At 34.7% G+C, this 21,956-nt stretch overlaps 1 protein-coding gene across 1 annotated transcript in view; it reads left to right on the plus strand.

The window, feature by feature from the left end:
• Nucleotides 1-21,956, plus strand: part of GMPS (guanosine monophosphate synthase) — a 67,945-nt gene that overhangs the window by 29,456 nt on the left and 16,533 nt on the right. The window contains exons 5-12 of the mRNA XM_081828340.1: nucleotides 3,290-3,393; nucleotides 9,659-9,852; nucleotides 10,109-10,274; nucleotides 13,365-13,516; nucleotides 14,003-14,176; nucleotides 15,674-15,779; nucleotides 18,301-18,416; nucleotides 20,683-20,808. Coding sequence (XP_081684466.1) covers nucleotides 3,290-3,393; nucleotides 9,659-9,852; nucleotides 10,109-10,274; nucleotides 13,365-13,516; nucleotides 14,003-14,176; nucleotides 15,674-15,779; nucleotides 18,301-18,416; nucleotides 20,683-20,808 — 1,138 coding nt within the window. The remainder of the gene's footprint in view (nucleotides 1-3,289; nucleotides 3,394-9,658; nucleotides 9,853-10,108; nucleotides 10,275-13,364; nucleotides 13,517-14,002; nucleotides 14,177-15,673; nucleotides 15,780-18,300; nucleotides 18,417-20,682; nucleotides 20,809-21,956) is intronic.

The following is a 21,956-nucleotide window of genomic DNA, read 5'->3' on the forward strand; positions in this document are numbered from 1 at the left end:
AGATGCATAAGAACAGTTAGTAGAGTAACTGACTTAAATTTGGGATTGTTATTCTTCAAAATTAGAGATTCCTTCATTCTTAAGACAAATTAAGGCCATACTAGTGGCCAGAGGTGTAACTGTCATATTTGTTTTTCATTTGAGTGTCAGGGTGGCAGAGGATGGTGGTGATGCTAAGTAGGGGTAAGGAAAGCACTTATGACATAACTTAAAAGCACGTGTTCAGTCTTGGATCCTTGTTTGGGAATGCCAACATTTGTAGTTTTTCCTTTTTACTCTTTGGAGTGTGATTCTAAACATTAATGTGCCCTATGTGGCAAATGGATGTTTTAAACTATCTTGTATCTACCAAATGTGTTTGTATATCTCTTCCCTCATGTTTTTGCTGGGTACTTAGCACACAACCAATTTGTTGGACTCATTATTAAATATGTGTTATGTTTCCCTCCTGCTCACTTTCTCTATGTTGAGCATAACTATACCTAGCATACTATCTTTTAATATAGTGAATGTATTAATTGATTTTTGTTCTAGGTAACAACAGATGAGGTGCTATAGCTCTAATCTATTTAAAAATTGGTGGATGAGCTATTCACTCCCTTCCTGGAACCATTTATCTTCTGCTTGACTTAAAAAAAACATGGCTGCATTTTCATTCAGTTTTCCAGAGGACCAGAAGCTTTCTTTTTTGGGAGTTTTCCATGTTTTGGGTAAAGCTCATTTTAGGGGACTGTTGATAGGGTTACTCACTTGCTTTTTTTTAATTTTTAAATAATCTCTGCACCCAGTGTGGGGCTCAGACTCACAACCCCAGAATCAAGAGTAGTATGCTCTGTTGACTGAGCCAGCCAGGTGCCCCCTGACTTGCTTCATTTTGACTTAAATTTCATTTTTATTTTTTCATTTTTTTAAAAGATTTGAAGTAATCCTACACCCAACAGGGCTCAAACTTAGAACCCTGAGATCAAGAGTTGCATGTTCTACCGAATGAGCCAGCCAGGAGCCCCTTAAATTTCATTTTTACTTTAAAACTACGTTTCCCCCTTACTGCATTAAATCTATAAAATTTATAAAACTGATGTCATTTAGTGAGTCACAGCTACCCCTTTTTGTGTGTGTGTGAATCCAAGAAATTTACTTTTATCTATTTATAATTGAAGTATAGTTGACACAGTGTTAACATTAGTTTCGAGTGTACAACATAGTGATTCCTCAAGTCTGTCCATTATGCAGTTACTTCTTGTTATAATTTCTTTTAATTGTGCTAATTATTTTTAGTTATAGGTATGTTTTGTTAACATGCTTGTGCCTAAATTAATTTCTAATGAATAGTTTTCTCCAAATTGGACAGATCAGAAATTTTAAAATCCAAGTTATAAACTTATTATCTGAAATGGAGATATCCCAGATTATAAACAAAACTGGCTATGGCTGTCTCCTCTTTAATTTTGAGGAAGAGCAAAAATAAGTATATCTGTTCGAATATTCTCGTTTTCAAAGGAAGATTAATTAAAAAAGCCATGGTGGCTCAAAATAATCTTATGAGCTGAAGCTACTCATTACCAAAATGCATTTGAAATCTAGCACTTACTCCACTTCATAATGGAGAGGTTTTGCTTACATTCTTCTGGATCTAAAGTGACTAGCCTTGAGAACCATTTTAGGAATCATGGTAGTATGTGATACTGCAGAGGCTTTATATCTAAAGATCTGGTTAAAAAATATTTTTTTTTTGCATTTAAAAAAAAATTTTATTATGTTAGTCACCATACATTACATCATTAGTTTTTGATGTAGTGTTCCATCATTCACTGTTTGCGTATAACACCCAGTGCTCCATTCAATACGTGCCCTCTTTAGTACCCATCGCCAGGCTAATCCATCCCCCCATTCCTCTCCCCTCTAGAACCCTCAGTTTGTTTCTCAGAGTCCATAGTCTCTCATGGTTCGTCTCCTCCTCCATTTCCCCCCCAAGATCCCGTTAAAATTTAAAGTTTTCTGTCTGTCTTCCTAGTTGTAAAATTGTGGAACTCATTCACAACATACATTAATCCTAAGCAACAACGATGACAACAGTAGTAAACCTGAAACATCCATTTGGCTTTAATGTAGTTTATTTTCTTGCTTTATTTTTAATTTACTTTTTTTTTTTACTTCTTAATATTTAATATTCAGTCCTCTGTCAGATTTTCTCATAATGTAAGAAATATCTTTTTATAGTTGATTTGTTTGAATCAGGGTCGAGAGAAAGTCCACATGTTGCATTTGATGAATGTTACATCTTCTTTAACCTATGCCTTTAATGTGTTTGGCATGAGAAATAGAGGTCCACATTGCTACTGGGTTGTCTTTGTTTCTAGGCCCTTTCAGTGAATAAATTTAGTCAATATGTATTCTTTTAGAGAAAACAAAATCCGTGTATACTCTTATTTCCATTTAAAATGAAAGTTTATGGGGTTTTATAACAACTTTGATTTTTGTATCTCCTTACTCTGAGGCTGAAAACCTCAATTCCTAATTATTTAATATTTGTTTTAACCTATAACATGCATGTATTTACAGTATATATAGCTGCAAAATAACAATATCAGTATTAGTACTTTTACTTTTTGATATAAAACTACTGAATGTTTAGATCTCTGAAATGCCTTCTCTTAAGATAAATCCTAATAGAGAAAAAATGTTGAAATTATTATTTTGTAGCTTCTTGAAATAATTTTTTATGCATGTGGTTATACCACCAACTTTTAAATATATTTTTTTCAGTTTTCAATTTTTACAGATTGCCTTTTTTGAGATTTAATACTCCGTTTGGCTTTATTTATAATGCACAGAATAAATTTAAATTCTAGCAGTGTTGCACTGCTACATACTTTTTTTTCCTATTTTATTGATTTCCACATATGGTGAGTTAGTATTTTAAAGGAAAAGAACAAACTAGTTGTAAGATGAATAAGTTCTGGGGATCTAATGTTCAGGCATGGTGACTACAGTTAACAACTGTCTTGTATACTTAAAAGTTGCTGAGAGTAGATCTTAAATGTTCTCCCCATACACATAAAAAAATGGTAACTATGTGATGTGTGATGTATGTGTTAACTAACCTTACTGTGGTAATTATTTCATTATATATATATATATCAAATCATCATGTTGTACATCTTTAACTTACATACTATTACATGTCAATTATGTCAGTAAAGCTGGAAAAAAATAAAGCATAAGATCCCATTGACCATGTCTTTAATTAAGATATTTCTGTGTTGTGTTTTATTTTTTGTATGTTTAGGGGTCTTCAGAAGGAAGAAATTGTTTTGCTTACTCATGGAGATAGTGTAGACAAAGTAGCTGATGGATTCAAGGTTGTGGCACGTTCTGGGAACATTGTGGCAGGTGAAAATTTTAAAACTTTTGCAGATTTCATTTTAAAAAACTTCTCTAAAGAGTCTAAGAATATGTTTCTGTATGAGGTACTGTTATTTTTTTTATTTTATTTTTAAAAGATACTATAAATGTCATAGGATCAACCATTAATTTATGAAGGGAATTTAGTGTTAGATTATTTAGAAGTCACTTACTGGTTTGCTCTGAAATACTTTAAAAAATGTTCGTTCTAATAAAAGTTCTCCAGATGTAAAACACTACTTTTACGGCTCAGGAAAAATTTGAGAATGGTCTATTTTCTAGTGTGCTTTATTCATAATTGGGTTTTTAAATGCCTTTCTCAGGTGTACATAGGCATATATCTTGGACATCTGTGAAACACCAGACTAAGCACTCAGGACATTTCTCTGAGGCAGGGTTGGCAAACTATGACCTGTGGGTCAGATCTAGCCTATAGCCTGTTATGTTATTGAAGGGTTATAATAAAAGACAGGGACTGTATGCATATGTTCCACAGAGCCTAAAATTTTTATGATTTAGCCCTTTGTAGAAATTTTGCTAATCTGTACTTTAAAGCCATTTTTATTCTCTGCTTTTTCGAGGAAGAGGAATTGATTTTCTGGCAGTTTGTGATTTTTTTTGACTTGCTTATTTGATTAGTTGTTATGTAAATAATTATCAATAATCTTGGAAGTCAGTAAAAAAAAAAAGTGGATTTATCAATAAAGTTCTTTTTGTTTGAAATGCCGTACCTCAACAGTAAGTTGAAAAAAGATTTGTCATGGATAAACTGAATTGAGTAATTTGCCTGCAATTACTTAACATAAGAATAGGAATGATCCAGAATGGTTTTCGTATTGAAATGTTTTTACTTAAGATTAACAGTGGTAGATGGCTTATGTATTTGTATTCATTCAACCAATATTTGTGTGCTTTGTGCCAGTAACATTTCCAGGTGCCAAGGGTAAAGTAATGAACAAAGTGGACAAAAATCTCTGTTTAACATTCCAGTTTGGGGAAGGGATGGGACAGCTAATAAACAAATACAGAATATGTCAAGTGTCAGATAGTGTTTAAGTACATTGAAAAGAAATACAGGAAGAGAAGAGTGTTGCAGAATATGTGAGATTAAGGTTGTTACTCTTTTATATAGGATATTCAGGGAAGGTATTCCTATAAAATGATACTGAACATGAAGGAAGTAAGTGCTGACCCTTTTGGATATTTGGGGGGAAGAGGAAGTAGCAGTACAAAGCTCCCAGGATGGGACCATGTTTGAGGAACAGCAAGGAAGACTACATGGTTGGAGTAGAGTAAGCATGGAGGAGAGTGGTAGAAGATGAGGTTAGAGGGATGGTCAGGGGGGCCAGGACACAGGCCATTGGGGCCACTATGAAATTGTTGGCTTTACTTATGATCTAATTTCAGGATTACCTTGGCTATAGTGAGGAGAAAAGAGAAAGGGTCAAATGTAGAAGTAGGGAGATCAGCTAGGAATCTACTGCAGCAATCAGGAGAGGAGACAGTAGTGTAGGGAATAGTGTGGTAGAGGTGGAAGTGGTCCAGAGTGATTGTTTTCTCATATAGATCTTGTACATATTTTGTTAGATTTATACCTTAGTATTTCATTTATTTGGGTGCTAATTGTTTTTAATTTCAAATCCCACTTGTTCATTGCTGGTATTTAGGAAAGCAGTGAACTTTTGTGTATTAACCTTACATCCTACAACCCTACTGTAATTGCTTACTAGTTCCTGGAGTTTTTCTGTTGATTTTTTTTCCAGATTTTCTATATAGATAATCATGTCATCTGTGACAGTTTTTCTTTCTCAGCCTGTATACCTTTTACTTCCTTTTCTTATTGCGTCAGTTAGGAATTTTATATGGTGTTGAAAAGCAGTGGGGAGAGGGAACATCCTTGCCTTGTTCCTGATCTTAGTGGGAAAGTTTTGAGTTTCTGTTTAGGTATGATTTTAGCTGTAGGTTTTTAGAAGATAATAAAGTTGAGGAAGTTCCCCTATATTCCAAGTTACAGAGAGTTTTTGTCATGAATGGGTGTTGGATTTTTTCAGATGCCTTTTCTTTCTCTATTGAATCAGATCATGTAACTTCTAAAACTGATAGAGGCCTATTCAAATTATCTATTTCTTGTGTGAGTTTTGGTAAGTCGTGTCTTTCAAAGAATTGGTCCATTTCATCTGTGTTATAAAATTTGTGGACATAGAGTTAGTCATAGTATTCCTTTATTATTTTAGTGTCCATGAGACTTGTAGTGATGTCTCCTCTTTCATTTCTGACATTAGTAATTTGTGTCCTCTCTCTTTTTCTTAGTTAACCTGGCTAAAGGCTTACCAATTTTATTGATCTTTTCAAAAAACCAGCTTTTAGTTTTGTTGTTGTTGTTGTTGTTGTTGGTGGTGGTGGTGGTTGCTGTTGATTTCCTGTTTTCAGTTTCATTGATTTGTTTAATTTTTATTATTTCTTTTGCTTACTTTGGATATAATTTGCCCCTCTTTTCTCATTTCTTAAGGTGGAAGTTTAGGCGATGGAATTTAAATCTCTTTTTTCCTAATATATGTATTCAGTGCTGAAAATTTCCTTCTAAGCACTGTTTTTGCTGTCTTTTGGTATTTTGAGAGCAATTTCCAGTGTGTGGGGAGAGTTGGGGAGTTTTTCCTACACCAACAAACAATTCTTATACACCAGTATAGTATTTGAGTGGTCACCTCAGTTCATCTCAATTCTGACCCCGTGTACCTGGAGATAGCACCAGATTGCACGGGTTGAGGGCTGCATCCCACAAGACCACCCCCCCTTCCCTACCCACATACACTTCAGACACCAGTTACAAGCCGAGGTTATCACCTGTGCCTCTGACTGAACAACCATAGATTGGAGGTTCTAGTGACCCCCTCCTTGGGTTTCAGACACCAGTCACAGGTCCAGGTTACCTGTATTCTTACTGACTGGCTGTAAATCAGAGGTTCTCATGACCTCTTCCTCGTTTCAATTAGTTTTCTAGAGTGGCTTACAGAACTCAGAGAAACATTTTACCACTAGATCCCTGGTTTATTATAAAAGGATATAACTCAGCAACAGCCAGATGGAAGAGATTTATAGGGCAGAGAATGGGGAAAGACACGGAGCTTCCATGCTCTCTCCAAGTGCACCACTCTCCCCAAACTGCACATGTTCATTAACCTGGAAGTTCTCCAAACGTCATCCTTTTGGGTTTTTATGGAGGCTTCGTTACATAGGCATGATTGATTAAATCATTGCTTCCTGGTAATTGATTCATTTTCCAGCCCCTCTCCCCTCCCCGGAGTCTAGGAGGTTGGGACTGAAAGTTCCAAGTCTCTAATCACATGGTTGTCTCCCCCTGGTAACCAGCCCCCATCCTTAGGTGCTTTCCAAAAGTCACCTTATGAATATGAGAGATACCTTTAAGCTCTAATCTCTTAAGATATTCCAAAGGTTTTGGGATCTGTGAGCCAGGAACTGTGAATGATGTTCTTTTCTTTATGTAGACTAAAGTTTCTGACCTTTATCATTTTCCTTTTCTCTAAAGAAATTCTTTTATCTGTTCTTGCAAGGCCCATGTGCCAGCAACAAACAGCTTCAATATTTGCTTGTCTGAGAAAGTATTTTTCTTCACTTTTGAAGGATAATTTCTCAGGGTACAGAATTCTAGGTTGGTAGTTTTTTTTTCTTCTCTCAACCTTTTTTTAATTTAATTTTTTAGCTTTACTAAGATTAATTGACAACATTGTAAAGTATTTATAAAGTATACAATGTGCTGATTTAATATAGGTACACATAATGAAAAGATTCCCCCATGGAATTAATTGACACATCCATCACCTCACATATTTGCCTTTTTTTGTGTGTGTGAGAACATTTAAGTTCTGTTTTCTTAGCAAATTTAGATTACACAATACAGTGTTATCCATAATAAGTCACCATATTATTAATTAGGTCCTCAGACTTTATTCATCTTACAACTGAAAGTTTGTACCCTTTTATCACCTCTCCCTATTTCCCCCAGCCAGGTCCTGGTGATCACTTTTCCATTCTCTATTTCTGAGTCCAACTTTTTATTTTTTTTATGATTCTACATATAAGCAGTACCATTCAGTATTTGTCTTTGGCTTAATTCACTTAGCCTAATGCCCTCCAGGTTCATCTGTGTTGTTGCAAATGACAGGATTTCCTTCTCTTTAAAAGCTGAGTAATACTCCATTTAGTGTGTATATATTATGTGTGTGTGTATATATGTGTATGTATGTTTCCTTGGTTTGTGTGTCTGTATTTATGCCAGTACAGTACTGTTTTGATTACTGTCATTTTGTAATGTAGTTTGAAATCAGGACATGTGATGCCTCTTGCTTTTTTTTCTCAAGATTGCTTTGGCTCTTTGAGGTCTTTTGTGGTTTGATACACATTTTAGGATTCCTTTTTTTCTATTTCTATGAAAAAGTCATTGGAATTTTGATAGAGATTGAATTGAATCTGTATATAGCTTTGGGTAGAATGGGCATTTTAACAATATTCTTCTAATCTATGAACATAGGATATCTCTTCATTTATTTGTGCCTTCAATTTCTTTCATCATTGTCTTAGAGTTTTAAGTATACAGATCTTTCACCTCCTTGGTTAAGCTTGTTCCTAAATATTTTATTCTTTTTGATGCTATTGTAAATGGGAATGTTTTCTTAATTTCTCTGATAGTTTAACTTATAGAAACACAACTGACTTTGGTATGTTGATTTTCTATTCCACAGCCTTACTGAAATTGTTTATTTGTTGTAACAGTTTTTTTTGGTGGAATCTAGGTTTATTTGAGATCTTTTTTTCTTGATGTAGTTATTAATTGCCATAAACTTCCCTCTTAGAATTATTTTTGCTACATCCCATAAGTTTTGGGTGTTATGTTTCCATTTTTATTTGTCTTGGGTTTTTTTTTTTTTTTTTCCTCTTTTGATTTATCCTTTGACCCATTCCTTTGTCAGGAGCATGTTTTTTAATCTCCACGTATTTGTGAATTTTCTAGTTTTGTTCTTGTAATTTCTAGTTTCTTACCATTGTGGTTGGAAAAGATGTTTGATAGGATTTTAATCTTAAATGAGATTGGATTCTGATATGTTTTGAATGGAGAGACTAAGGAGTTCCTGTTGGATTGCATTTGGAGTGGGGAAAAAAGGGTATAATTGAGTTTTAACTTCCATGTTTTTTGATCCAACCATCCAGAAAGTTGAAGTTTCTGTTTACTTGAAAGGAAAGAATGCAGTCATTCAAGTTTGTAGATTAAATTCAAGATGCCTTATTAAACATAGAAAAAATGGTATGAATATGCAGTTGTATATAGGAGTCTAGACTGTAGAGTAGAAAATTGAGCTGGAGGTATAAATTTGGGGGTTTACCATCATATGGGTAAAATGTAAAGTTATGAGAGTTGTAGATCACTCAATGTATAGAGGAGAGATTTAAGGGCTGTGTACTGGGCAACTTTCATGTGTAGAGATGGATAGATGAGGAGGAAACAACAAAGATTAAGAAGGAGCAGACAGTGAAAGAAATGAACCAAGAGAGAGTGGTGTCCTAGAACCCAAGTAAAGAAAATGTGAGGTTTCGTGGTATAATAGAATGAGTATGAATTTGGGAGCCTGCTCAGCCTGATTTAACTACTTAAACAGCTGTAAGTTTCTTGATATCTCAGAGCCGTAAACAGGGGTAGTGCATACACAGGTAAAACATGTAGCCTATCATCTTCTGCTTAGTAAATAATTCATAATTTGTCAGAAACACATTACTCAAATCCATGAAGTTACATTTGTGGTTAATAGTATCTAAGAAAGGAATACATAGAATATTCTGACAGGCCTAATACATGAGGTTTTCTAATACATAAAATTGATAGCAGTATATTGCATATGAAAGCCGTGTGGGACTGAGAGCCAAAACTGAGTTATCATTGTATTAAATAGACAAAGTAATCTGGGTGGAGAAGGAAAGTACTATGAGGTAATCTCTGTAGGACTTATTTCACTGTCCTATATAGTGCACTAATTGCTACCTAAGGACTTTTAAAGAAAAATTGTGGCAACGTAGTTTTTATTTATTTATTTATTTATTTCCCCCCTGTAGCTAAAAATGCACTAAGTTGTATCAGTTTTTGTATTTACAGAGGAAGAAATTGTGAGGAATTACTATGGGTACTTAGTTGAGTCTTCCACATGAAAACATTTTTAATTTGTGATTATTTTCTCTATTAAAGGTATAGCAAATGAATCTAAAAAATTGTACGGAGCACAGTTCCACCCTGAAGTTGGCCTTACAGAAAATGGGAAAGTAATCCTGAAGAATTTCCTCTATGATATAGCTGGGTGCAGTGGGACCTTCACTGTGCAGAACAGAGAACTTGAGTGCATTCGAGAGATCAAAGAAAGAGTAGGCACATCAAAAGTTTTGGTAAGGAATTTACATCTGAAAGTGTACAAATTTATGTCAATAATGCTAGAACTCAGAGCTGGCTTCAGAACCATAGCCCTTAAATGTTGACTGGGTGATCGGATGTTTTGTGAGTTGCACTGTTTCAGAGTGCTTTTTCAATTATCATATCTACTTTTGATAAAATCAGTGTTTTTAAAGGTAATGATTTAAGCTGATAGTTTTTATTTTTTTGTTGTTTATTGTACTCAACTTGATTTTTAATTTCACCTTGTAGGTTTTACTCAGTGGTGGAGTAGACTCAACGGTTTGTACAGCTTTGCTGAATCGTGCTTTGAACCAAGATCAAGTCATTGCTGTGCACATTGATAATGGCTTTATGAGAAAACGAGAAAGCCAGTCTGTAGAAGAAGCCCTCAAAAAGCTTGGAATTCAGGTCAAAGGTATTGATGAGCCCCCAGAAAAGTCTATATGTGAGGACTTATTTAACAAATCAGATCTAGCGTTATGGTTTGAGTGAGCTCATTGTCTTAACCAAGTACAGGTTTCTAGAGGGGCCTGGGTGCCCCAGTCAGTTGAGTGTCCGACTCTTGATTTTGGCTCAGGTCATGATCTCAAGGGTGTGGGAATGAGCCCTGCCTCCTGTTCCGTACTGAGTGGGGAGCCTGCTTGAGATTCTCTCCCTCTCTGCCCCATCCCCCGACCCCACCCCCTGCTCTTGTGTGCTCACACAGGCACACACACTCTCTCAAATCTTAAAAAAAAACAAAAAACAAACAAGTACAGGTTTCCCATAAGCTTATAATTATGTTTTTTACTTTTACATTATAATTATCTGGTTCAAGAGGGGTCCTAGGATAAATTTTAAAACTGAAATCAATAGAAATTCCAAAAAAATCAAATCAATAAAAAAAAATCAATAAAATTCCATCTGTCATTCTATTCTCTTCTACTTGTTCACTCTTTTTGAGTTATCTTTTCCCATCCATAATATTATTTATGTATGAGAATTTCCAAGTCTTCCTACAATAAATATGGATGTACAGATTATTTTACAAACTGAAAGGCTTATACAGAGAAGAGAAGTGAAGAGTCCATAGTCACTTTTTTTTTTCTAGTTTAATGAGAAATAATTGACTTACATCACTGTGTAAGTTTAAGGCTACAGCATGATGATTAGATTTTGCATATATTTTGAAAGGATTATCATAGTAGTCTCAGCTAACATCAGTCTTCTCATATGGGAACAATAAAAAGGAAAAATATTTTTCTTTTTATGATGTGAACTCTTAGGATTCACTCTTAACTTTTCTATGTATCAGCCAGCAGTATTAGCTATAATTGTCACGTTGTACAGTATAGCCTTAGTACTTAATTTATATTGTAACTGGAAGTTTGTACCTTTTATCCATCTTCTTCCAATTCCCCTTCTCCTCACCCTCCACCTCTGATAAGAAGTCTGATCTCTTTTTCTGTGAGTTTGATTTTTTAGATTCTACATATAAGTGAGATCATACAGTATTTGTCTTTCTCTGACTTATTTCACTTGACATAATGCCTTTAAGGTCCATGCATGTTGTCACAAATGGTAGGTTTCCTTATTTTTTATGGATGAATAATTTTCCAGTGTGTGTGTGTGTGTGTGTATACTACATCTTTATTCATACATTGATGGACACTTAGGTTGTTTCCATACCTTAACTATTGCAAATAATGCTACTGTGAATACGGGAGTGCAGATATCTTTTTGTGTGTTTTCATTTCCTTCGGGTATCTCTCCAGAAGTGGAATTGCTGGATCACATGGTAGTTTTATTTTTAATTTTTTGAGGATCCTCCAAAAACTTGTTTTTTTTAAAGATTTTATTTATTTTAGAGAGAGGGAGTGTGAGCGGGGCCGGGGGACAGAGGGAGAGAGAATTTCAAGCAAACTCCACGGTGAGCATGGAGGCCAGAGTGGGACTCTTAATCTCACCACACTGAGATCATGACCTGAGCTGAAATCAAGTTGGACACTTAACTGACTGAGCCTCCCCCCAGGAGCCCCTCCTATAGTGGGTGTACCAATTTACAATCCTACCAACATTGCACATGGATTCCCTTTTCTCCACATCCTCGCCAGCATTTATTATCTCTTGTCTTTTTGGTGATGGCCATTCTAACAGGTATGAGGTGATACCTCACTGTGGTTTTAATTTGCATTTCCCTAATAAGTAGTGATATTGAGCATCTTTCTATGTACCTGTTGGCCTTTTGTATATCTTCTTTGGAGAAATGTCTCTTCAGGTCCTCTGTCCATTTTTTGATTGGGTTATTTGTGTATTTGCTGTTGAGTTGTAGAAGTTCTTTATATATTTTGGATATTAATCTCTTATCAGATATGTCCTTTGCAATATCTTCTCCCATTCAGTTGGTTGCCTTTTCATTTTGTTAATGGGTTCCTTTGTTGTGCAAAAGCTTTTTATTTTGATGTAGTCCCAATAGTTTTTATTTTTGCTTTCCTTTCCCTTGTCTGAGGAGACATATCTAGTAAAATGTTGCTAAGGGGAGGAAACTAACAGAAGCAGGACTTGTGGGGAGGCTCAAGATTTGGAAACATTGGCTTCCCTGTGGGGTGTGGTTCTCTGGGCGAGCCTAAAACAGTTTGGTTGAAAATCTGAGAAGGCGATTCTTTTCCTTAACACAGGAATAAATTGCTGCTATCCCTCCCTATGGGAAGACTGTGGACTTATTCTCTAGAGAGGCTACATAAAAGAAACTTTGGATTTGGGCATATCAATACCAGGCATAGTTGAGGGTGGAAATAAGATTCTACATTAGAAACAGTAGGGTGAAGCAAAAATCTGTATACTGAATGGTGACTCTCTCCCTGCCTTCTGGTGTTTCGTTATCAGAATGCTGATAGGCAGGAGATTGGAGGTGTCTTTTCTGGGGCAATTGACCAGTTTAAGAGAAAGAGCTACAAATTCACTGGTGTCCCCCAGTGAAATAGCCAGCTGTATTTCAGTGAGGTTCACCAGTTGTTCAGCCTTACTACCAAATAGAGATCTTAGTAAGTTTTTAAGTACCTTGCTCTTTAAAAATAAAAGGATAGCCAGTGATTGCTAAATGTATGCTGATAAACATCAGTTTTTCAAGAGACTGTTTAATTCAGTGTGCAGTTTGGAGGACTTTGATCCCTGTATATGAACCACTACTTTTAGTTCCCTTGGGGCTATGCTTCTTCCTTTGGCTTTTGCTTGTTGTTCTGGTGGGGCACTGAATACAGGAAAGCAACCAGCATAATGTATGATATTATGGCCTTAGATTACTAAATGCCACAGGATTCTCAAAAAAACAAAATTTAGTAAGTTCCTGTGTCTGGACTCTATTAATCGTGGTTTATTGGTAGTTCTGTAATATGTAGCCAAGGTAAAAGATAAAAGATAAAAGGTAAAAGATCGATCTAGGTTTTCTTTCTGTAGTTTGACCCATTATTTATGTTTTTTAAAATCTTCTGTTAGTTTTAAAATGTGCTTCTCTTCTCTTCCTCAGTGATAAATGCTGCTCATTCTTTCTACAACGGAACAACAACTCTACCAATATCAGATGAAGATAGAACTCCACGAAAAAGAATTAGCAAAACATTAAATATGACAACAAGTCCTGAAGAGAAAAGAAAAATTATTGGTGATACTTTTGTTAAGGTACCTTTTTAATATCCACAATGTGTACTATTTTTGATGTGAATTTTAGTATTTGTTTTTCCTTGTCCTTATATGAAATAATCAAATTTGCTAATTTTGATTGTTTTTTTTTTTTGATTAAGAATTTTAGTGTATGTTACTATTATACTGACTTGTTTTTAAAAAATACATATACTTATGTTGCCAGGCTTTTATTTTAACTATTTTAAGAATAGGTGTTTCAGTTGATATTAGACTTTTTAGTTCTTTTGAGTATTTCAATGGCTAGTTTTCAGGCTCTTGAATGTTTGCCTATCTTTATGAATCTTTCTAAAGCATATGTTCTTAAAAGAGTTTACTTTGGGAGTTGGTGTGGATTTTATCTCTTGGTCAGTATTGCAAAAGGATTCTGAGAAATCTTGTCGAAAGTATAAATAAAAAAGACTTTGCTATCTTTTTTTAAAGATTCATCTCTTTAAAAGGCTGTTTTACTCCTCTTGGTTATAGATTGCCAATGAAGTAATTGGAGAAATGAACCTGAAACCGGAGGAGGTTTTCCTTGCCCAAGGTACTTTACGGCCTGATTTAATTGAAAGTGCATCCCTTGTTGCAAGTGGCAAAGCTGAACTCATCAAAACTCATCACAATGACACAGAGCTTATCAGAAAGTTGAGAGAAGAGGTAAAAGCTTATGAGAACTTTGCCATAAAGCCTTTCTCCCTCCCCCTCTCCCTGAACCATTTTTAAATGGATAGTTCAGTAATATTAAGTATATTTGCATTGTTGTGACACAGATCTCCATAACTTATTCATCTTGTAAAACTGGAACTTTATATCCCTTGAACAACAGCTACTCTCTTCTTCTTCCCAACCCCTGGTAACCACCATTCTACTTTCTGTCTCCATGAATTTGACTACTTTAGATATCCTATAAAAGTGAAATCATTTGTCTTTTTGTGACTGACTTATTTCATTTAGCATAGGTCCTCAAGGTTCATCCATGTTGTAACATGTGAGAGGATTTCCTTTCCTTCTTAAGGCTAAATAATAATTGTATGTATATACACATTTTGTTTATCCATTTATCTGTTAATGGACATTTGGGTTGCTTCTACTTTTTGGCTATTGTGAATTGTGCTGCTATGAACATGAGTTGGCAGATATCTCTTGGAGACCCTGCTTTCAGGTTTTTTGTTTTTTGTTTTTTGTTTTTTTTGTTATATACAAGAAGCAGTATTGCTGGATCATATGGTAGTTTTTGTTTGTTTTGTTTTTGTAAGATTTTAAGTAATCTCTACACTCAGCATGGAGCTTGAATTTAAAACTCCAGGATTAAGAGTTGTATGCTCTACTGACTGAGTCAGCCAGCACCCCATGGTAGTTCTATTTTTAATTTTTAAAAGGGACTTCTTAATGTTTCCAAAGCAGTTATATCATATTATAATCCACCAACAATGTTCCACACCTTGCCAACAATTGTTATTTTCTCTCTCTCTTTTTTTTTTTTTGTAACTCACACTCATTAAGATGGCTACTACCTGTCTATTTTAGGCATCTTAGTGGATGTGAAGTGGTATCTCATTGTGCTTTTGATTTGCATTTTCTTAATAAAACTAATGATGTTGAGCATCTTTTCATGTGCTTATTGGCCATTTGTATATCTTCTTAGAAATATCTATTCAGATTTTTTGCACATTTTTAATTGGTTTATTTATTTTTTTATTACTGAATTGTAAGTGTTCTTTATACACTCTGTAGGTCCTTTATCAAATAGGAGTAGTTGTCTGTAGGTCCTTTATCAAATAGGAGTAGGTTGTCTTTTCACTTCATGGTATCATTTGGAGAGCTTTAATTTTGAAACACTAGTATGATGTTTTCTAATTGCCTTGTATTCTAATGAGAACTAGATCAGAGATGGTGGGTAGGACTGCTCTGATTTATTTATATTTGAAAGGTTTATGTTTAAAATGTGTTTCAAAGAGAAGTACGAAGATCAGTAAAATATTCATCTAATTCCTTATGAACACATGGGAGAAGATAGTTTAAGATACGAAATTTTAAGAAATGTCTTTCACCTTAGATTAAAAAATCAACAGGAAAGGCCAATGATATGTTATTCTTTATTTTCCATGTCATTTTCATTACTAATTTGTATTAATTGGCTTTTTCCCTCTGTAGGGAAAAGTAATAGAACCTCTGAAAGATTTTCATAAGGATGAAGTAAGAATTTTAGGGAGAGAACTTGGACTTCCAGAAGAGTTAGTTTCCAGGCATCCATTTCCAGGTAAAAAAAAAAAAAAAAAAAAAGGAATTGCTCAGTTTGTCATTAGACTTTCATGTTGAAGAAAAGTCAATTCAGACAGTTTTGAAATAACTTTTTATCTCGGAATATGTAACTTTAGAGAAAGGAAAGTGTGGGTAGGGAACAAAATTCTTCTTAATATCTATTGTATATACTTCATTTTCTTACATAATTATTTTCCATTGTATTTATATTTAAATATTACACCACCCCAGTGAGTCTGGCCTATAATGTTGCCATCAGATGAGAAAAACAAGGTGTAGAGGTATTTTAATAACATTGCCACACAATTCTTTTTTTTTTTTTAAGATTTTATTTATTTATTTTAGAGTGAGCGTGAATGCCAGCAGGGGGAAGGGCAGAGGGATAGGGAGAGAGAATCTTAAGCAGGCTCCACACCCAGTGCAGAGCCCAACATGGGGCTTGATTTGACAACCCTGAGATCATGACCTGAGCCGAAATCGAGTCAGATGCTTAAACTGAGCCACCCACGTACCCCACATTGCCATACAATTCTTAGTGTTAGAGCTGCAATTTATATGTTCTTTCTACTATACCATGATGCCTTCCATGGAAGACAAGGTTAAAACGTGTCTCTGCAATCCTAATCCTATGGTTGACTACTTATCTGAATGAATTACTTCTTTGCATAGGGCTGTATGTAACGAATTCATGAACAAATAAAAAATACTCAGTTTAAATAGTCATTTGCTGCTGTCATATAGAAAAATAACTAACTGAAGGTGGTATTTATTTAAAGTTAGGACTGAGAGTCTTAAACTGTTTTTGTTAGAAGTTCTTGAGCTTGGGTAAGTCTTGTACCTCAGTTTCTGGTTCTTTATAGTAGTCATTAGGTGATGAGTCGAGAGAATGGTCTAATTAAGCATAGTAAAAGTTAACAATTCTTTTAAAGATTTTATTTATTTATTTATTTGAGAGAGAGAGAATGAGAGACAGAGAGCACGAGAGGGAAGAGGGTCAGAGGGAGAAGCAGACCCCCTGCCAAGCAGGGAGCCCAATGCGGGACTCGATCCTGGGACTCCAGGATCATGACCTGAGCCGAAGGCAGTCGCTTAACCAACTGAGCCACCCAGGCGCCCAAGTTAACAATTCTTAAATACTAGTATGTGCTAGGCATTCTGCTAAATATTTTACAACTGTCTTATTTGATCCTCACAATAAAACTACCATTATTCTGCTTTATAGATGAGGAAATTTTGGGAACAGAGCCTAATTTGCCAAAAGTTAATGCAGATTAGGTTTGGAGCTGGGATTCTAGCCCTGACTGTCTCACCTCAGAACTTGTATTCTTAAATATCATATTGGTCTTATAAGCAATCTCACAAAGCTATAACTCATGTGGTGATTAGCGCTATTTGTATTAATAAACTTCAAATCTGGGAATTCAAGATGTTCAGTCTCTAACCTGTGTATTGGCAAAGGATTGTGTGTGAATGTAATGGAGGGAGCCAAGTGGTCCTGTGTCCTTGGTCATCATTGCACTAGAGTCACTTGACTTTTAAAAGTCTATTTATATATTGGATTTTTTTTATTGTGTAAGATTTCTTTGGTAAAAAATATTTTGGTGCTTTTAAAAAAATAAGGCATACTACTTACTTTAAATAAGCTGTTTATTCTACAGATGAAGAATGAAACTGAGGAATTAATGGAACATGGCTAAGGTTTTGTCTATAACCAAGTATCTCACAGGATACCTTTTCTGTTATAGTAAAGAAGCAGAATCCATTTTTTTTTAGATCCACGCATACCTTATGTTTTCATCCTTTTAAGTATTTGGTAAAATAGAAATACCAGTTTGCATTTTTGGAATTAAACACTGTTGTACTTTTTTTTTTTTAAACAGCATATTCCTCTTCCTAAATTAGATTGGTAGTTGAACATGGGTGATGAATAATAAGGTGGTTCATTACACTGTCCTCTTTACTTTTCTATATATTTAAAAATTCCTTTAATAAGTTTAAAAAAGATGGGTGCATATATTGTGAATTAATATTTATTGGAGAATTTTGTGACACTTAATACATGGGCTACCAAAAATAGGAGATAGAAATCATTGATGTAAAGAGAACTAAAGCATTCTAAAAAATGGTGAGTTGGATGGGAAACTAATAGTTACATTTGAAGTAAAAGACTTAAAAAAACTTGAAGTGGAGGGGCTCAGTTGGTTGGGTCTCCCACTCTTGGTTTCGGCTCGGGTCATGGTCTCGGGATCGTGGGATCAGCCCCCCAGTTGGTCTCTGTTCTTGACAGGGAGTCTGCCTGGGGTTTTCTCCCTCTGCCCCTCCCCGTCTCTCAAATAGATAAATCTTAAAAAAAAATAAGCTTACAATGGTTATGTGTCAGTTATATCTCAGTAAAACTGGAAAAACCTTAAAATGACCAATGGATTTTAATTTTTGGAAGGATTTTATATTTGGAAACTTGTATTTTTATATTTAAATATAAAATTTATATTAAATACCATTGTTATGGTTCTTTTTAGGTCCTGGCCTGGCAATCAGAGTAATATGTGCTGAAGAACCTTACATTTGTAAGGACTTTCCTGAAACCAACAATATTTTGAAAATAGTAGCTGATTTTTCTGCAAGTGTTAAGAAGGTAATAATTTGCATTGAATTTGTATATTACAGGAGCTTTAAATAGACATAGCTCATCAGTATAAGGAATTGAATGGATTCTTGTAGTACTCTAGTATCTACAATGAATTTATTAGAATTTCATTTTTTTAAAATTTAGGGTAATTTAACATGTTAAATGACTATACAGAAAATATTCTACAGAGACTTGTAGACTTATCTTTTTAGCCTTACAACAGATAAGATACCTTGAATCCCTAAAAATTCTAGATATGAAGGGGTGTTTAAAAATATTTTAGGGGTGCCTGGCTGGCTCAGTTGGTAGAGCTTGCGACTCTTGATCTTGGGGTCATGAGTTTGAGCCCCATGTTGGGTGTGGAAATTACTTAAAATCTTTAAAAAATATATTTTATATGTATTGCAAGAGAATAAGGGAAAACATTTTTACTTCAAACTAAGGATGAATGTAAAAGTCTCCCAGTCCTTCTGTAGAGTTGGTGCCTAAATTTATAATCTTTGTGGTCTGAAAAACTTCAAGCTAAGAATTTAAAGCGGACCTTGGTTGGTAGTGCTTCCAGGTGTCAGGCTTAGCAATGTAAACTCTTTCTGGGATTGTCTTAAGGCCTTAAAAGATCTCCACATATACAGTTCCAATAAATATATATGAACTTAAAATATTGAAAAATATATATAGAAGTAAGGTAACATGAATGAGAGCTAGTGGAAAAAACTGGCACAAGACCCTCAAACACTTCAGATACTGGAGTTAGTGTAAAGTACGTAGAATTAAAAGAAGCAGTTGATAATGAGAATAAGGTATATGGTAAAAGACTATCAAAATGACTTGGGCAGCTTTGAAAAAAATTAAGTTCTAGTGATGAAAATAACTGAAATTAAAAACAGCTAAAGAAAGAAGTAATGAACTCAAAAACAGATGTTAAGAAATTTTCCAGAAATCGGAACAAAGCATCAAAGAGAAAATATATAGAGAAGAGGTTAAAACAGAATGAAAAGGTCAATTCTAACATATGTCCAGGGGGAGATAATAGACAAAGGTATTTGAATTCGTCCACACTGGTGAAGACACCATAGCTCAGATTCAGGAAATGTAACACATCTCATTTAGGATGATGAAAAAAAAAATTGACACCTAGTAGGCATCCCTATCAAAACTGCAGACTGCCAGAGACAAAACAGCTACAGAAGAAAGATGGTTTATCCTTTGAAGGAAAGACTATTATACTGAAAGCACAGGAAAAACAAGAAGATTTCAGAGTGCCATGAGAAAATAATTGTGAATAGTGAACAGATGAACTGTCTTCTAAGAACTAGGGCAAATGAAGACATTTTTAGATAAACAGAATTTATTACTAACAGTCCATTACTTAAGGAACTAAAGGCAGTGGTTCTCAGCCTGAAACAAACATGGGCTGTATAATAAAAATAATCTCTAATTTTTGTTTGTTTAAAAATATTATAACAATATACAGCTAAAATAGCATATAAGCCACAGGAAATTGATTGCAGTTAAAGCATTCAAAGATACTTGTATTGTTTGCTAGGGGGACAGAGAGATTGATTCTCTTCTGTTAAGTATCCATGTTAACACTTAGGGGGAACTACTAAAAGAAGAAAAATACAGGGTTTAACTTCAAAACCAGTAGAAGGGAAATAAATGAGCTGGGACAAATAGTTTAGAAAAATGTAAGAAAAGACAAAGAAACCTAAAAACTGGGACAAATAGAGGCTACTGAATAAAATGGTAGCATGAAATCCAACCATATTATTAACCCACAATTAATTAAAAGGACTAACATCTCCAGTTATGACATAGATTGTCAAACTGGATTGAGAAGTAAAATCTAATTACAGCCTGTTTACCTAAGGATAGAAAGAGTGAAAGTAAAAGAATGGAAGAGCATATACCAGACAAATACACCAAAAAAGGGAAGTTGGTGGAGACATACTAATTTTAGACAAAAGTGACTTTATGGTAAGAGGTTTTATTATAAGAAAAAGGTTTAACTCATGCGACATATGTCCCTTGCTGCTGACAGGATTAAATCCCCGAAGTATACAAATATAATCTGTGTTTCTTATCCGGATACTTCTCATAGCCCTGGCCCTCAGGAGTGAAATTCTGATGTACTGCATAGCACACACAAGTCAAATATCAAATAGGATCTATTGCTGTAAACCAGTAAGTGTAGATACATAAGACAGTAATAAATACCAAAAGAATACCTTATTTCTTGAAATCTTAAGAAATGTCTGTTTGGTTTTCTCAGCCACATACACTATTACAAAGAGTCAAAGCTTGTACAACGGAAGAGGATCAGGAGAAGCTGATGCAAATTACAAGTTTGCATTCATTGAATGCCTTCCTGTTGCCAATTAAAACTGTAGGTGTGCAGGTGAGTTGTGTGAATTCATTGATCTGTAACGTAATTTTTTGCAGTTTATTCTTTCCACTAATATTGAAATAGGAACGACTTAGGAAAATGAAATATGAAAGTATATACACCACATTTGGAAATGTAAAAAGGTGGTACTTTATAGAGTGTTCATGGAGTGAATAAGGTTATAGGAACTGAAAATTCAGGCTGAGATTTTGTAGTTTGGGAACATCTGTCTTCTCCAACCAAAAGTAAATATTCAAACAATGGTTTGCTGTAGGGTTGACTTGCTTGCTTCTGCCTTGAAGGGCAGGTACCAGGAAGTCCTGTCCTTATGTGTGCTTCTTGGTGTGAAAGTGTACTGTGACTTTAGAAGTGTTCAGTGCAAGGCCCCCAGATGAACATGTTACACTATTTAAGTCTTGCTCTCAGCTTGTGTATTCCTTAAACCCAGTGCTCTCTGCGTCTTCAACATGTTCTTTCTTAGCTGTAATCATGTACAACTAACATTTTTGTATTTATTCTTCTGTTTTTCTAATTGTAAAAGCATGTGAGGATAATATAGTTTTCACTTTTTAAAATGTTATTTATAAATAGATTATATTCTCCTTTATATGATCCTCAAGTGAGTTTCTGGGGAAAAGCTTGGGAGTGTAGGGAAGAGGAAAGTTTCTATTCTGTTAGGGCTTTTAGTTAAATGAAAACTAGAAAAAGTGTCAGCAGTTCAACTCAAAATGGTATGAATGCCAGTTATTGGGCCTTCCTTACGTGTGGGAAGAAATTAACTCTGTTTTAGAGATTATTCATCTGACACTTAGTAAGTATACTTTTTTTCCTAAATACATGAAGTTGAGTCATCAATTTAAATTCCTCCTTCTCCTGAATCCATGTAGCTCTGTCTGTAAATGAGGCAAAAAAAATTCATTGTTGTCTTCAAAGTATTTTAGTTCATGGAAATGATAGGTCCAGTTATTTTGGAAGGCAGCTATGCTCACCACTATACCACCAACGCAGGTCCAGTTATTTTGAACTTGTTCCCTCTTCCCCCCTTTTTAAAGGCCATATGTGAAAGCTATGTATATTCTTTTTAAATCACTATTAAAATAAGCCTTTCTGGAATTGTAGAAATAATTTTCTTTCAGTGGTATTTGGTTATCATACACAGA

Source organism: Leptonychotes weddellii, chromosome 1 (assembly GCF_054177405.1).
Source record: "Leptonychotes weddellii isolate Sample4059 chromosome 1, ASM5417740v2, whole genome shotgun sequence".
Taxonomy (NCBI): domain Eukaryota; kingdom Metazoa; phylum Chordata; class Mammalia; order Carnivora; family Phocidae; genus Leptonychotes; species Leptonychotes weddellii.